This window comes from Mus caroli, unplaced genomic scaffold (genome assembly GCF_978045245.1).
Source record: "Mus caroli unplaced genomic scaffold, Mus_caroli_1 scaffold_15, whole genome shotgun sequence".
Lineage (NCBI taxonomy): Eukaryota > Metazoa > Chordata > Mammalia > Rodentia > Muridae > Mus > Mus caroli.
The window spans coordinates 20,699,849-20,716,767 of NW_028227270.1; the positions used below are offsets into that span (position 1 = coordinate 20,699,849).

General features: G+C 43.8%; 3 protein-coding genes across 4 annotated transcripts in view; 1 reads left to right on the forward strand and 2 right to left on the reverse strand.

Annotated features, from left to right (window-relative positions):
* Nucleotides 1-1,055: 1,055 nt before the first annotated feature.
* Ak6 (adenylate kinase 6) lies at nucleotides 1,056-13,987 on the reverse strand. Its single transcript, XM_021180799.2, has 5 exons — nucleotides 13,895-13,987; nucleotides 11,286-11,378; nucleotides 3,415-3,473; nucleotides 3,170-3,315; nucleotides 1,056-1,635 (listed from the first exon to the last, which is right to left on the reverse strand). The coding sequence occupies exons 1-5, from the start codon at nucleotides 13,920-13,922 to the stop codon at nucleotides 1,443-1,445; spliced, it is 519 nt and encodes a 172-aa protein (XP_021036458.1). The 5' UTR covers nucleotides 13,923-13,987; the 3' UTR covers nucleotides 1,056-1,442.
* Taf9 (TATA-box binding protein associated factor 9) lies at nucleotides 9,507-13,993 on the reverse strand. The gene is made up of 3 exons (XM_021180797.2): nucleotides 13,895-13,993; nucleotides 11,286-11,378; nucleotides 9,507-10,533 (listed from the first exon to the last, which is right to left on the reverse strand). The coding sequence occupies exon 3, from the start codon at nucleotides 10,514-10,516 to the stop codon at nucleotides 9,722-9,724; it is 795 nt and encodes a 264-aa protein (XP_021036456.1). The 5' UTR covers nucleotides 10,517-10,533; nucleotides 11,286-11,378; nucleotides 13,895-13,993; the 3' UTR covers nucleotides 9,507-9,721.
* Nucleotides 13,994-14,250: 257 nt separating this feature from the next.
* The window catches only part of Rad17 (RAD17 checkpoint clamp loader component), a 32,268-nt gene continuing 29,599 nt past the window's right edge, over nucleotides 14,251-16,919 (forward strand). Inside the window, exons 1-2 of one of the 2 annotated variants that reach the window (XM_021180024.3) lie at nucleotides 14,251-14,391; nucleotides 15,564-15,667. In XM_021180024.3, the coding sequence (XP_021035683.1) occupies nucleotides 15,626-15,667 (42 nt within the window). In that variant the 5' untranslated portion in view covers nucleotides 14,251-14,391; nucleotides 15,564-15,625. The other variant, XM_029468516.2, reaches the window with a different exon arrangement.

Sequence of the window (16,919 nt, forward strand, 5' to 3'; positions counted from 1 at the left end):
ATTGTTTCCTAGAGGGAGGAGGGAAGTGATCTGGGGAAAGAGGTAGGCTAGAAGGCTAGTCTAACATTTATACCAAATTCTGTATACAGAACAAGTATCATTTGCCGTATCCAGGGTAGCTCCAGGGACAGATCTGACTAGGAGTTGCAAGGGAATAAAGACAGACAGACAGACGATAGACAGACAAGCGGGCTATCAGGTGGATTGGGCCCTGTGATGGAGAAACCTCAGCACCCTGTAGCTCACCGTGTTGGGAGCTATTGCACACAGCTGAACTGTGCGGAGTTAGCACAGACAAGAAAGGAGGCAGTGAGTATGATACGCAACTGGATCAAGGAGACAGATTGACCTAATCTCAGGCCAGTCTCTATGCCATAAATACCCAAGGGAGAAAGTTATGGGGACATTTCTGCATGGTCAGTATCCACATACACCACAGGAAGGCTTGCCATCCCTCTGAGCCTCAGCCGTGGGGTGGAATGAAGGCTCTCCTAGGGGTCTGAGGCTATGGGGTCCACAGCGTGGCTCCGCCCATGGCTGGTACCCGTGTACTTAGACTCCACTCACTGGGATCTTCTTCGGCTCCCCACAGCCGCTAGTCCAAAGGGAAAACGTTTTCCGTAGTGTGTGGTGTCAGCTGTCTTTCTTGACTTCTCTTACTCCAGCAGCCGCCTGCTGAACCCAGAGCTAGCCAGTGCCAGCCATTTAGCTAGCCAGCTTATCCCAGGGACTGTTCTGTCCCCATGCTGGGTTTACAGCCCAAACGCTTGTCTTCATGCTTGCGCCGTAAGCACTTTATCCACGGTACCATCTTACCAGCCCTCAAAATTATTTAAGCCTACTTCTCATTGTGTGTGTGAGAGAGAGCGCCAATGCCAGCGCTCATGCGTTAGTCGGACGCTGAGACCCGGTGGGAGCTGGTTCTCTCCTTTGTTGTGTGGGGCCCGGAACTCAGGTCTCAGCCTTGGTCCGCTACTCGTGCTTACTCGGCCATCTCAGCAGTCCCACCCCACCCCTCTAATTTTTTTCAAAATAAAAGCAATACTGACAATGTATCTTTAATTTTCCATTTTTATCTAAGAGATCACCTACATTTGTGTATCCATTGATCAGATTTATTATCAATTCAATTTGAAGACAACTTTTTATCTTTAATAAGTTATATTCATATCTGAGATTGTGTAAGGTTTCTCACGGAGAAAAAGAAATCCAGGCAGCAGCTAGAGCTGCAACACAAGCTTTCTTCTGCTCAACCTCCGGCGTTCCTACACTGTGGACTGAGTGACGGTAGCCAGGCTTTTTTTCTTTTTTTTCCCCTTTGAAACAGTCTTACTATGCAGCCCTGGCTGGCCTAGAACTCACTGTGTAGACCAGCTGCTGCCTCCTAAGATCTGGGACTAAAGGTCTGTACGGAGGTGGTGCCTGGCTACCCAGTGTCTAAGTTAAGGGTTATGATCTTTGACCCACTGCTCAATCCATTTTGAGATTTGGTTGATATTGTCCTCTAGCTGTTCTGGTTCATTACTGGGCAGCTGATGCACGATTTCTTCTTTGTAAGATGCTATGGCTTCTTCATAAAGAACTTGAAAAATCTCACACTGAATATTGTCCTGTAGCTTCTTCTCATTATAACCCCTGGAAGGCAAAGAGAGGTTAAGCAAGCATACTAACTAAGCATTAACTATTGCTTCAAGAACAACCTAGTACCAGCACTCGGGAGGCAGAGACAGGCGGATTTCTGAGTTCGAGGCCAGTCTGGTCTACAAAGTGAGTTCCAGGACAGCCAGAGCTACACAGAGAAACCCTGTCTCGAAAAAAACCAAAAAAAAAAAAAAAAAAAAAGAACAACCTAGAAGCTGGACACTGTTTTGAATATATCAAAATTTACACAAAAGTCCTCTCATACTCTCTTTACCCAGAGGAGACAGACTGGCATCGATGAGAGATTTCTTTGACACAAGGGCTAAACTGAGAATTATGAGATTGACATAGGTTTATTTAGATCAAGTGCTAAATGTATTTGCTGCTCAAATAATTACCAATCAACTAGCCAGTAAACAAGTCCCTACCTCAACCCAGATTCTTGGCTAAATGAGATAAATAAAAAGACCCCATAGCAAGGATTTATGATAAAGACAGATAGTATACATAAGAGGGAAGTGTGGAGCCCGGCGTGGTGGCGCATGCCTTTGATCCCAGTACTCGGGAGGCAGAGGCAGGTGGATTTCTGAGTTCGAGGCCAGCCTGATCTACAGAGTGAGTTCCAGGACAGCCAGGGCTATACAGAGAAACCCTGTCTCGGACAAAAAAAAAAAAAAAAAAGAGGGAAGTGTGGGATACCATACATCAATTGGATAACTCATTATAAAAATGTTATCTATAATTTACTAATCTCAAAGGTAATAAAGTCACTTACATAATGTTTAGGCAGTTTATAAACCAACTAAACAGCCAGTTAAAAGTAAAGGGCCAGAGGACCACTACATGGGATCTGTTTGTTGAAAAGCTACCCAGGCCATTTGGAACCTTTGACAGGAATAAAAGAGTTTGATAATGGCACTTCAAGAACCAGCCTCAATCCATTTTGTTCCCGGAAGCCACTGAGCTGGGATCAAAGGTGTGTGTCACAATGCCCAGCACATATCTTGTTAATTTTCATAACCTTCCCCACTGTTGGTATGGGGATAATTTGAATGGACAGTATTTAAACATAGAATATTAGTGCTTGGTCCTTTTCCTAGAAAAGGCTGTATAGAGGATAAAACATGGTAGTGTTGGGGTTTCTATCTGGTATATTATACTAAATCAAATTTTCAGTTGAAGCTGGGCAGTGTTGGTGCACTCAGGAGGCAGAGGCAGAGGCTGGCGGATCTCTGAGTTCAAGGTCAGCTTGGGCTACAGTAAGAGTTACAGGAAAGCCAAAGCTACAGTCTGGGGATGGGTGGGGGGGAATTCGGTTGAGGAATTCTTTTACTCAGGAAGTACTTTCTCGGGCCTTGCAGATGTCTCTGGCTCAGTATAACCATATCCATAGATTTAGCTTACAGAGAGCAGACAGAGCAGCTACTCTTCAAAGAGTGTCCTCACGTGGTATTATCAGCCAGCCTCATGAACCTGAACAAAGTTTATTTGCCTTAAGAACAAAGTCAGTGTTTCTTCTTTCCCTTACCTTGTTTCAAGTCGTTTATACAATACACCATTATCTGTTCTCAACACAAACACTATATGAAACCAGCGTTCGGGGAAGAAGTCACAGCCGTGGTAATCCACAATCACGCCGCCCTCTTGCATCTGATGCTCTAACTCATCGACAACCTGGGATGGGCACACACCAATAAAAAGGATGAATGGCGGGGGCAGTGGTGGCGCACGCCTTTGATCCCAGCAGCTGTGCACTCGCTCAGTGGTACTTACCCTATCCTCATCTAGGATAGGACAGCCATACTCCTCGTCGTAGCCGTCGTATAACTGCCCTGCAAGAGGGTACACGAGCTCGTTAGTAGTTTCCAAGCAGCCCTCACCGACTTAAGTTAATTCTAGATTGAGGAAACCCATCGATGATTTCTTCAGATCAAGACGGGGCACTGATACAATGACTCTGCATGGTCCACAAACATCTAGGGCCATAGCAAAAACTGGATCTTTCGTAGTAGGAAACCTGGCGGCAGCATAGCTCAAACTTACTTTGTTTGCTTTGTGCTGGAGTCAGGGCCTCTCCATGTAGACCAACCTGGCCTTGAACTAGGACTCCTCTGATCTCAACCTCTGGAGAACTAGGACTATAGGATGTGCCACCCTGCCCAGCTCATATCAAACGCTTACATTAAAAAAAAAAAAAATTTTTTTTGCCCCGAGGTGGTGGCACACACCTTTAATCCCAGCACTTGGGAGGCAGAGTCAGGTGGATTCAAGGACAGCCTGGTCTACAGAGTGAGTTCCAGGACAGCCAAGGCTATACAGAGAAACCCTGTCTCAAAAAAGCAAAAAATAAACAAACAAAAAAAATAAATAAAGATTTTATTTTTAAACTGTATTATTCTTGAGGCCAGAAGTGCTGAACCCCTGTAACTGCTATGATGGGTTGCTGGCTGTAAGCCATGAGGTAGTTCCTAGGAACTTAACTCTGGCTCTCTGAAAGAGCACAATTCACTCTTAACTACTAAGGCATCTCTCTAGCCCTAAATACATGGGGCTCTGTGTAGCCCTGGCTGTCCTGGAACTCACTCCGTAGACCAGGCTGTCCTCCAACTCAGAAATCTGCCTCTCTGCCTGCTAAGTGCTGGATTAAAGGTGTGACCCACCACTGCCTGGCCCAAATAATGTCTTTTAGTAGAAGGTTTACCTCCATCCCCCTTTAGGACAGGATCTCACTATATCTCTGGGTAGCACTGAACTCAAGAGATCCCCCTACCTAGTCCTCTTGAATACTGGGATTAAAGGCCTGAGCCACCCCACCTAGCTAAAAGATTTACTTTTAGTTACATATCTGTTCGTGTGTAGTTATGTGCCTCTGAGTGTGTGTGCCTGCAGAGGCCAGAACCATTAGGAACTGGAGTCATTACACAGTTGTGAGCCACCTCTGGGTGCTAGGAACTGAACTTTCTTCTCTGCAAGAGCAGTATGCATTCTTAGAGTCAGCTCTCCAGCCTTTCTCTGAAAAATTTAAGTATCAAAGTCTTTAAAGAGCAGGGGAGGGGAGCCAATATCAGAGCTATTAGTGGAAGAAAATAACATTTTGTTGTTGTTGTTATTGATTGGTAGGAAAAGGGAACACATGGACAGACAAATATAAACACTCTCACACATATCACTGTTGGGCCTCAATCCCAGCATGCTAAGAGGCAAATGCAGGAAGATTTCTGAGTTAGAAGCCAGCCTGGTCCACACAGTGAGTTCCAGGATAGCCAGGACTACACAGAGACCATGTCTCAACAAAACAACAACAAACAAAACAAAACAAAGCCACAAAAAACTAAATAACAACAACAAAAAAACAAGATTGGGCTCCAACTTAAGGTCAAGAATATAAGCTTGGGGGCTGGAGAGATGGCCCAACAGTTAAGAGCACTGACTGCTCTACCAGAGGTCCTGAATTCAATTCCCAGCAACCACATGGTGGCTCACAACCATCTGTAATTGGATTGGATACCCTCTTCTGGTATGACTGAAGACAGCTATAGTGTATTTGTATACATAAATCTTTTAAAAAGAAAAAAAAAGATTTTAAATTTGGGGGCTATAAGGCAGCTCAGCAGTTAAGAGCACTGGCTGCCCTTCCAGAGGTCCTAAATTCAATTCCCAGCAACAGCATGGTGGCTCACAGCCATCTATAATGAGATCTGATGGCCTCTTCTGGCATGCAGGCGCACATGCAGATAGAGCACTCACATACATAAGATAAATCTTTTAAAAAGTACACACATACACATACAAATATACATACATACACACTCACTTAAAAATAATAAGAACAAATCTGTATTACCATTTCTTAAAGATTATCTGAGTACGCTATCTGCAGTTACACCTGCAGGCCACAAGAGGGCATCAGAACTCACAGGTGGTTGACTTAGGAGGTCCGGAGGAGCAGCCAATGCTCCCAACCCTTAAGCTCTCTCCAGCCCCGCTTCATTACTATTTTAAATCTAAAACAGCCACATATGAAGTAAAACACCTTTAATCCTGGCATACAGACAAGACACCCAGACACGTACGCATTTTTTTATTTAAAAAAATTATATGCTGTCGAAAAATTAGATGCAGTAAAATTAAGCTTTAGGATTAGAGTCTAATCTCTTGCAATGTTTGTTCTACATATGTTTTCTTTAAAGGTTTATTTAATGTGTGCTTCTGTTCGCCTTCTTTAGAGGTTTATTTAACATGTGTTTCTGTCCGCCTCCATGTCCCTGTGAACCACATGGATCCCGGGTCCAGAAGCCCGAAGGGGCAAAGGAACTGAGTTATGAACAGTTCCGAGCTGCGTGTAAGTGCTGAGGACCAAACATTAGCTGCCGAGCCAGGTCTCCGGCCTCCTTTGATGTAGAAGGAAGGTTCTAATTTTTAAAAAAGATTTATAGTTAACATATATGAGTACACTGTCACTGACTTCAGACACACCAGAAGAGGGCATTGGATCCCATTACAGATGGTTGTGAGCCACCACGTTGTTGTTGGGAATTGAACTCAGGACCCCTGGAAGAGCAGTCAGTGCTCTTAACCACTGAGTTGTCTCTCCAGCCCCCTAATTTTTTTTTTGTTTGTTTGTTTGGTTTTTTTGAGACAGGGTTTCTCTGGTTAGCCCTGGCCGTCCTGGAACTCACTCTGTAGACCAGGGTGGCCTCGAACTCAGAAATCCGCCTCCTCTGCCTCCCGAGTGCTGGGATTAAAGGCGCGTGCCACCACTGCCTGGCTGTACATATGATCTTAATACAGGAAAGATCAAAAAGCTTCATTTGATCAAATGACTGAAAGTTCAAAACATTAAATCAATTTCCCATGCCAAGTTTTATGATTTGAGGAAACTGTAAATATGCACAAAATCCCTCGTATGAGAGAAGTATACTGGGTTCACTGAATGGGGGAAAAAGAGGAAGAATGGCTACAAATAAAGCTGAAGACCAGCTCATGAGAGATCCAAGTACAAAGGCTGAGCTGGGCGGAGGATGCCTGTTAAGCCCAGGACTCAGTGAGAGGCGCAAAAAGGATCTCAAGTTTTAGGATAGGCCGTGTTCTAAGCAAGCTACAACTGCAGACTCTCCTTTCTAAAGGCTCCCACCAACATTCTGGTTCAACCTTGCCATTCTCTTCTCTCTCATCCTCTTCTAACATCAGTTGTAGCCTCCCCTCTCCCAGCCTTAAAGGTTCCACTGTTTACACCTGGATGGAGCTTCCCGCTCAATCGTTCTGCCATGCCCACTGCTAGAACCTGCTGCTTTGCTGTTTGGAGCCATACATGTGGTCACCCTGCTACTGGATCTCAAGATTATTTGGCAGGAATCGGGTCCCTCCCCCTCCTTCATAACTGAGTGTCAGAAATAAAAAATTGAGCTTTGACCAAAATCTGCCTGTCTTAACTGCACCATTTTCTCTCGTCGCCTAGCCCTTCTTCTCTTCCAGGTTTCCAAAATGCCTTTCCAGGCTAGAACCCAGGCTGTGATCTGCTGGCCAGACACAACAATCAGTGAACAATAGTATCAAAAGGCAGGTGGGAGATACCGCAGACCGAGCAGGATTCTCACACGAGGCTGGCGTCTCAGGTGGCAGATACAAAGTAGCAAGCCCTGAGTTTTAGCTCCAGCACCAAAAACACCAGGTGTCGGGTGCACACTTAGAAATGGCTCAGCCAGTAAAGGTAATTGCTACCTTACCATTTGAGTTTGATGCCTAGGGCCCCCATGGGGAGAGCTGGCTCCTGCAAGTTGTTCAGCCGTGGAAAGCTCTGACCGATACATACAACATAAGTAGTATTAAAATAATCCCAGACAGAGGCCCCACGCCAAGAAGGTAAGAAAGGAGCATTGCATAGACTTTTTCTTTCTTTCAGAGAAACTATCAGAAGTTACAGACCAAGTATAACTGCACAGAGAGTACATGTGTACGTGTGGCAAGTTAGAATCAGGAGGTGGTAGGAAGATTTCAAGCCATGCTTTTTTTTTTTTTTTTTTTTTTTTTTTAGGTTTTTCAAGACAGCTTTTCTCTGTGTAGCCCTGACTGTCCTGGAACTCACTCTGTAGACCAGGCTGGCCTCGAACTCAGAAATCCACCTGCCTCTGCCTCTCAAATGCTAGGATTAAAGGCATGCACCACCACTGCCAGGCTTCAAGCCATACTTTTTAAGTACGATAATTTGGAGATGTGTTTGCAAAGTTTAGACATGTATAACAAGTATCCAGAAATTAGGCTTCCAAAATTACAAACACAAGTCACCAGGTGGAAGGTGATTAGTAAACGGGAGTGTGAGCAGGAGGGAAAGGATTACGAGATAGCTGAATCACCTTAGAGCCAGTAAACAAAGGTTTGCAGGGTTGTTCCTTAGCTAAGGTAATCATAGCAGAAGCTTGCTAATGAAGAGAGAAATCACGATCTAGTTACTGTGCAAGCACTCCGGGGTAGAGTATATGCTTATTAGCATGTATGTAAAGACCTGGTTCTATGTGAAATGAATTCAATACCCCTGTATTATTCTACCTAGACCTACATGTACCCTGGAGTTAGACTTCATTGTGCAAAAAGTTACTAAACTACAGGTAGGAAAGTTGAGGGTGCTACGGTGTCAGAGTATGAACATAAGTCTATGGGGCTGAAGAGAAGGCATGTTGGTAAATGGCAGGTTTAGCTCCTGCAGACCAGAACTGTTTCCAGCACCCACATGGGCAGCTTACAGCTGTCTGTAACTCTAACTTGGGGGGGGGGGTCACATACAAGCTGCATATGAGAAAGACCACCAAGTGGAGAGGAATCCAGAACAGAGGACACAGGATTAGCATTCTCACACACCTTTGCTATTGAGAGGCTCAGTCACAAGAACCATTTTAGCCAGAGTTAGGAGAAACATTTAAACTTTAAAAAGTCAGACAGGGCCAGAAGTGGTGGACTTCTGTATCATCAATCATTTGTGAGCCAGCAGTTCCAAGGGACCTGGAGCCCTCATCTGGCCTCCACAGGCACCAGACACACACAGCACAGTGCAGTGCACTTACAGGACCCCCCACACACACAAGAAAAGGAAAAAAAATGCCTGAGTATAACAAAATATGACCAAAAAGGTTCCATTTAAAAATGGAACTAAGAGGGGGCTGGCAAGATGGCTCAGTGGGTAAGAGCACTGACTGCTCTTCCAAAGCCCGGAGTTCAAATCCCAGCAACCACATGGTGTCTCACAACCACCCGTAATGAGATAATGAGATCTGACACCCTCTTCAGGTGTGTCTGAGGACAGCTACAGTGTACTTATGTATAATGATAAATCTTTTTTTTTTTTTTTTGCTTGTGTAAGTCATACTTTTTAAAAAAAATTATGTTTTTAATTAGGTATTTTCTTCATTTACATTTCAGATGCTATCCCAAAAGTCCCCATGATAAATAAATCTTAAAAAAAAAAGGAACTAAGAAACTAGGCCACTGAGGAACTTAAATCTAAGCATATAAATGAAATATAGTTTATATGAATAAATCTTGACCAAGTAGTCTCTCCAAATACATGTATCATGGATAGATAAGTCAGAGAAAATACCCTAAAAGTGACTTATACACAGGAGGCTATAAATCTGGCTGGGTGTGGTAGTAAACACCTTTAATCCCAGCACTCAGGAAGGATCTGTGAGTTCAAGGCTGGCCAACATAGGTAGTTCCAGGATATCCAGTACTACGGAGACCCTCTCTCAAAAACCAATAAACACCTGACGCCATTAGAGGTAAGGTAGCAAAGTAGACGCAGTAAAAGACTGTAAACCTTCCAGCTGAGGGGGAAATTGTTTTTGAAAACATAACTGCCAAAGTACCAAGAATCAAACTGATAAATGACAATTTTATTTTTTATGCATAAAGGTTGATGAAAAACCATCACTAGTTCTAGTAAAACTGAACATTTTAATCAAAAAGCAAAGTATACTTATGAAATACCACTTTCTGAAGTACAGCTTTAAAACATCTAACATGCTTTTTAAATTGTAGTACAATGGATCCAAGTCCAAGAACACAGGTTGCATGCATCACGGCTAGACTACATATTATCATAGTCATCATCGTCATCGTCATCATCGTCATCATCCTCCTCTTCACGTTTTCGTTTCAGTGCATTTGCTGACTCGGCTGTATTTTGTGATACCATATTAGTAGTAATAAGAATGTTTTTGGACCCAATTAATGATGGATTAATAAGAACATTCTGAACTGTTGATGTTGCAGGGATAGAAGCTTTTACAGCAGGGGACTGAGAAGCAGGCATCTGCACTGTAAACCTCTGTCCTGTGAGGGACACTGGGGTGCCCACTTTAGTTGAAACAGACATGGTTTGTGGAGTCGGTGTACCTAGTGTGGGAGTACTCGGTCTACTAGAAACTGAACCAACACTTAATCTCGGAACTGTTATTCTTCCTGCAGGAGCAGGTGCCTTTTTCTGTAAAGACTTAAGCCTATAGTTTGGGGCAGTTAAGCAGTATCTATCAGGTGGCAATCTAGGACCTGAATATGGCTTGATCAGTGGCAAAGGGGTTTGATTTCTTTGTCGTGCAATATCTAATAAGAAATCTCTCGGGGGTGGAGAAGTGAAAGACTGGTCAGCACGGCACTGGATTGCCAGTCGTACATCATCAGCATCAACAGTAGCTTTCTTAGCATGGCTGGAATAGATTTTAGCATCATCTAGAATTGTGGTCACATATCGGAAGGCAAACTCCAGCATCTGATTTATAACTCTTGGCTCATATTCTGTAATCCCCATATCCTTCAGGATTTGTGCCATCATCTGTGCATCTTTCGGCATGCTCTTGGGAGACGCCATCTTGCCAGACTCCATGATATCCGCTGATCAGACTTTAGGTCATTTAAAAAAAATACGGAAATTAGATCAAACCGAAATAGTTACTTTAGTAGCAACTGCTAGGAATTTAAAATTTTCAAATGTTTTAAACTTTAAAAAATATATTTAAAATACAAAACATCAACCTCTTTTTCTAATTAAGCATATTTAAACTTCCCTTTGGTTAAATACTAAATTCCTTCTCTGAATGTAGACTATAAAAAGGATGACACAAATAAGTTAAATAATAAAAGATTAGGGGAAAACAGGGTAAAATAAGTAAAACTACCACACTTTAGACTATATGCAATGAGTCTGGGCATGCAACTGTCAAAGTGATTTTTAAAAAATAATATAGTCATGTTCTAATGGTTTGAGTTCACAGTAACCTGTCCTTCCTGAGAGATCAATATGTCTCATATATTCATTAAAAATCACTCAAACCTTTGTGTCTGCTGAACACAGCATTTTCCCTCTTCTTCATATTCAGATCTTATCTATCGAGTCTCCTAACAGAAACTCTCCTAATTATTACTGTTTGCAACAATTCTAGTTATTTTGGGTTAGGGAAGGGAAAATGTCCAAAATAACCATGTAATGCTACTACCTGCTATACATGTGACACTTCTTCTTTCTCAGGTCCCTAGCACAACAGAACTGCTTACTACCAGGATCCTTCTGCTTTCTGGACCTCTAGCAACACTTAGCAGGACTAACACTACTACCTGACTTAAAAACAAAAACACAACATCAAAGTGACCCTTACCTTCTCGAGCTAGATCTCCCACATTAACGTACTTCAGGCCTGATCTTGATGCAAGTTCTTTGCCTAGTGTGGTTTTTCCAACCCCTGGTGTACCTGTAAGATTAGACACAGAAAAATACTGTTCAACTACTACTTATTTGTCAGCCATCTTCTGCCCTTAAGGTTCTTAACGGATATAAAGCTTGGTATGGTGGTGTTCACCTTTAATCCCAGCACTTGGGACAGAGGCAGGTGAGAATCTCTGGGACTTCAAGACCAGACTAGGCTACATAGTGTCAGGACAGCCAGGGGCACATAGGAAAGTCCTATCTCAAAACCAAACCAAACCAGCCAACCAAAAAATTCTCCTGAAATTAGTCTACTCGTGTCTATATCCTAATCTCCAGGGATAGGACTGCAGCAATTTTGATGCCAATTCTACCTGCCAACAACAATATTCCCAGCATAAAACCGGGCACCTCGCTGGGCATGGTGGCGCACGCCTTTAGTCCCAGCCCTCGGGAGGCAGAGGCAGGTGGATTTCTGAGTTTGAGGCCACCCTGGTCTACAGAGTGAGTTCCAGGACAGCCAGGACTATAAAGAGAAACCCTGTCTTGAAAAACCAAAAAAAACCAAAACAAAAAGACAACAACAACAAAAAAACCCACCTCAAATACACTATTATCATTTATTGCATTAATAAAAAACTTAAAAAACATTCAATGGGGCTGGAGAGATGGCTCAGCGGTTAAGAGCACCAACTGCTCTCTTCCAAAGGTCGTGAGTTCAAATCCCAGCAACCACATGGTGGCTCACAACCATCCTTAATAAGATCTGATGCCCTCTTCTGGGGTGTCTGAAGACAGCTATAGTGTACTTACATATAATAAATAAATCTTTAATAAAAAAACAGATTCAATGGGAAACAAGTTTAGTATGAGCAATACCGTTACTACCATTTCCCCCTAACAAGAAAACCTTCCCCAGAGGGAACTACTTTAACCCAGTTTCTTACTTAACTTTCTATGTGTTCATGTATATCTAAGGGATACTTAGTGTGTATTTAAGTAAGTGTATAATACACATTGTATATATCCACACACAGCATAGATACCCTTTTGTATAAATGACACTATGCATAGTTTGCTTTTCTCCTTTTACAGCTAATACCCCCCCCCCACACACCCTTTATTATTATTATTTTTTATTTTTTGTTTTTCGAGACAGGGTTTCTCTGCATAGCCCTGGCTGTCCTGGAACTCACTTTGTAGACCAGGCTGGCCTCAAACTCAGAGATCCACCTGCCTCTGCCTCCCATGTGCTGGGATTAAAGGCGTGTGCCACCACTGCCCTGCTTATAGCTAATACCCTTAAGACAATCAAATGCATAATGTTCAAACTTAAGTCAACTTGAACATTGTAAGAAATCCTGAAAAATCATGTCTCTGTATTCAGGAAAATATACTTCCACTGTAATAACACATCAATCTCAACTCCTCCTCAGCACGTGTGAACCCTGTCTGTATTCAACTCTCATCCCATTCAGACCTACAGAGTTCTGAAGATGTCTTGTCCGTCCCTCCCCCAAACCGGTACTGTTCTAGGTTGGCCTTTGCCTTTTCATCCTCCTTAGTATTGGAATGACAGACATACGCCACCCCATCTAGTCCATGTAGTTCTGGGGATCTGATTCCAGGGCTTCCTGCCTACTACTAAGTATTCTACCAACTGATCTACATCACTCTCTGCAGCCTACTGGCTTCAGAATCTGAAAGCCCCAAGAAACTGTCTGACCATGCAAATCAGGTATTGTAAAATGTTCCTCCTAAGGAATCTTAAAAGCTAAAGTCTGCAGAGCTAAGACAGACAACAACCTCACCTGATTCATTACCTAACAAAACAAACAGCAGCTGAATTTTTTTCAATTTTTCCCATCTTTGTACAACTGGCCTACGACGCTACTAAACGCTACAACTTAACCTTTCTTATTAAAGCTCCGAAACGTCCCACCCACGATCAGCTCCAGATCACCACAAACGCTCAGAAACCTTAACACTGAAACAACAACAAAGCCCGTGGCGCGAACCGAACTAAGTAACAGTTCATTAGTCACGTCTCTTCACAAGCATCCCAAAATCATCTACCGAAACCTTTCGGGAAGTGTTTCTCAAAAGCAAAGGGGTATCTAAAAATAAAAAATAAGTAAGAAGGTGACGACCAGGAAGGCCCAAAGACTGGGGTACCCACCATCACCACATCTCCTAACGGCTAAAAACTGCCTCACCGCACCTCGATTTTTAAAAACCCCAAGCCCAACCGCGACAAAGGCTCAGCAGCCCATTCTCTAGGCAAAGATACCAGATTGACAAAGGCCAAGCGTCCGGCGGAGCGACGGGGCAGCGGGAGAACAGGAGCGGGCCGCCACTCTCCCTCTCCTCGGCGCGGCGTCTGACCAACCGAACCGCCGCCTCCGCCGCTCCCCCCGCCCCCTACCCCAACGGTCGCGAGCGCCGGGTCCTGACGTGCCAGCCGACACGGCCCCGCCGCGCGGCCTGCGGAGCGCCCCCGGGACCTCACAGCCCTCGGCAAATCCCGGCCCGGCCCGACCCGGCCCCGCCGCGCGCCCTAACCGGTGAGCAGGATATTCGGAAGCTTCATAGTCCTCCTTCCCCCGCAGCCAAAGCCTCCGCTCACGCGCCCGACCCGACGCGCTTGCCAGGGAGGAACCGGAAAGGGCGGGCGGGCGGGTGGAGGGGCGGTCTCGTGCGCCTGTCCGCGGCTAGGTTCCCTCGAGGCCCTCCGCAGGGCTCGCACGCACTCAGACCTCACCTCGGCACGCACCAGGGACTCCGGTGGCCTCGGGTCCTACGCTTCCATCTAATGGTGGGAAGCCGGGCCCGGAGTCCGGCCTGCGTTTCGGGTCAGGCAGTGCGCTAGACGCCTATGGCCCTTGCTCGCTTTCCGGCCCCTCCCCTCTGGCTGCGTCGCGGAAGCGCCGTCCATGAGGAAGGTCCCCAGGAGGCGGGCCCTCCAACAGCCTGCGGCTGAGCCGGGAGGGCTGGGCGGCGGAGTACAGCCCGGGCTTCTCCACTTTTTTCCGCCCGCGAGGGGACGCAGCTCCTGGAAAGTAAGGACGCCGCGGCTTCCGCTTGATTTATTAATGTCTCAGAGGCGTGAGGTCAGCTGTGTCTTCACGCCTACCTGGGCTGGGTCCTTCCCGGCCCGCCCTCCAGTCTGGACTGGTGTAGGATATAGGTGAGGAGCTCTGGCCTGGAGCCATGGTGCGAGGTGTCAGCTCTGCTCACTGGTGATTGCAGAAACACCTAAGGACTGACGTGCGAGCTTTGTGTCCCTGTCCCCTGTGCAGTGTGTGAGGTGGAGGTGGATTGGCTAGGGGTAGTGTTGAAGTTCTCGTTATCTCCGGCGCGTTTCCCAAGCCTGGTATCATCAGAGACCGTTGTTTGTTTATCGAAGGAGGTGACTGTCAGTCTTGTTTTCTAAGAGCCCTGATCATTGAGCATCTTTCATTTCGACAACTATAATCTCTTTCTTTCTTTCTTTCTTTCTTTCTTTCTTTCTTTCTTTCTTTTTGTTTGTTTTTTCGAGACAGGGTTTCTCTGTGTAGCCCTGGCTGTCCTGGAACTCACTCTGTAGACCAGGCTGGACTCGAACTCAGAAATCCGCCTGCCTCTGCCTCCTGAGGGCTGGGATTAAAGGCGTGTGCCACCAAGCCTGCCCTCGACAACTATAATTTCTTAAGCAGACGTTTTTGTGTCCCTTTGAAACGTCAGGCTCTAATCCTAAATTAGATAGGGGAAGAAGATTTGTTTTATTAGGTGCCAAAGTTTTCAGCGTGTGGGCTTGTGTGTACCTACAACTCTAAAATAGATGGGTGCACCTTCCAATATATACATTTATCCAAAGTAACTAATAAGTCTGACTTTATTTTTTCCCCTTAAATTGTAAATCCACAGTACTTGGTAACATGACATGAAATAAAAATTTCAGCATAAAAATAAAAATGTTTATATGGGATTAATTTTTCTTTATAATAAAAGGTAAGTGCACAAATATGTGGTTATTCTGTTTCATTCATCGTTGAGTTTTTATGAACAGCTTTTATTTATATTATACCATTACAGATAGATTATCTGATTAAATTGTAATCATTTAAAATTTATTTTAAGATTTTAACATCTTTATTTGAGCCCTTATTTCATGGTTGATTATGTATTTTGGTATTAATCCTGAATTTACAGTTTTTTTTATAATTTGAGCTATTTTTCTTTTTCCCCCAAGGTGAATTATACTTCAACATACTCTAAATTGTATGCTACTGATGGGAACTGTTAAAGTTTATAATGTCAGAAACTTTCCTTAGACCAAAGGTGTCTTCCACAAAGGTATGATATACATAAAATGGCCATGTGGTGATTGCCTAAAGAAAATGAGAAAAGTTTGTTTGTTCTTAGTGCTTTATGCCTGTCAAAGTAGTGATAGTCCAGTGTCTGTTGCAATCAGTGATCTGAAGTCTGGTAAGCTGCAAAACAACTATAACCATAATTATGAAAAGCCTCCTTTTTTTTCTTTTCTTTAATTTTCTTCTTTCTTTCTCTCTTTTACTTTTTCAAAACAGTTTCTCTTTGTAGACTTGGATATCTTGGAACTCAATCTTTAGATCTGGCTGGCCTCTGTCTTCTGAGTGCCTGGATTAAGGGCACAAACCACTACGCCCAATTTTGAAAAAGCATTTGTAATTCCAGTTACTCTTGAAGAGATACATATGTGGTTGTTGGTTAGTTTAACCACAGGCCCTACCTGATGTTCAGTGTGTCATTTTTCAGCAAGATAGGAATTGTGAGGAAGTGTAGACTCATGCAAGAGAGCTGGGAGCTGTTTCCCTAAGGGGACTCTAATTTTTTTCTGATTTCAAGAAAATTATATAACTTTGCTGTTTTTCTTCCTCATGGTAGATGGGAGTAAGAAATAAAAGTACAACGTGTATAAATAACGTACAAATCAATATTGCCTTCAGAAGGTTTCGTATAAAACTATTTTCATGCACTTTTAAATATAGCAGAAAGAAAATGATTATAGTATCATTGCCAATCCTTTGACATAGAAGAAATGAGTCAGGTGGCTATGACAACATTTTTTTCTTTCTGTACATCTTTTTTCTTCTACTTCTGATAATATTTTTGACCCTTTGACCAAAGGGTGACGTGTGAATTAGATTGATAAAATAGTTATCAGTCCACATTTCTTCCCATAAGCCTTATCTCAATTTCAGTTTTGGAGTCTGTCTCTTGAGAGGAATATTATCTAACAAGGAATTCACAACTGTAAGACCCCTCCTTTGCTGATCTCCCTTCCCTTCTGCCTCAGACATCAAGACTGAAGCCAGGGCCTAGCGATGTCAGATGAGCATTCTATTGCTAAATCATGTTGCTGACAGAAGCAGAGGATCCTTTAAGAGAGTGTATTCTAGCTTCCCCATTAGTTAAGCAGGAAATTTCGAAAACCATGTGATAGGTTAGATTATTCTAGATTATAATAAAGAGTATTAAAACCCACTTTTGGGGTGCTGGAGAGATTGCTCAGCAGTTAAGAGCTCTTCCAGAAGACCAAGGTTTAATTCCTAGCACCACATGGCAG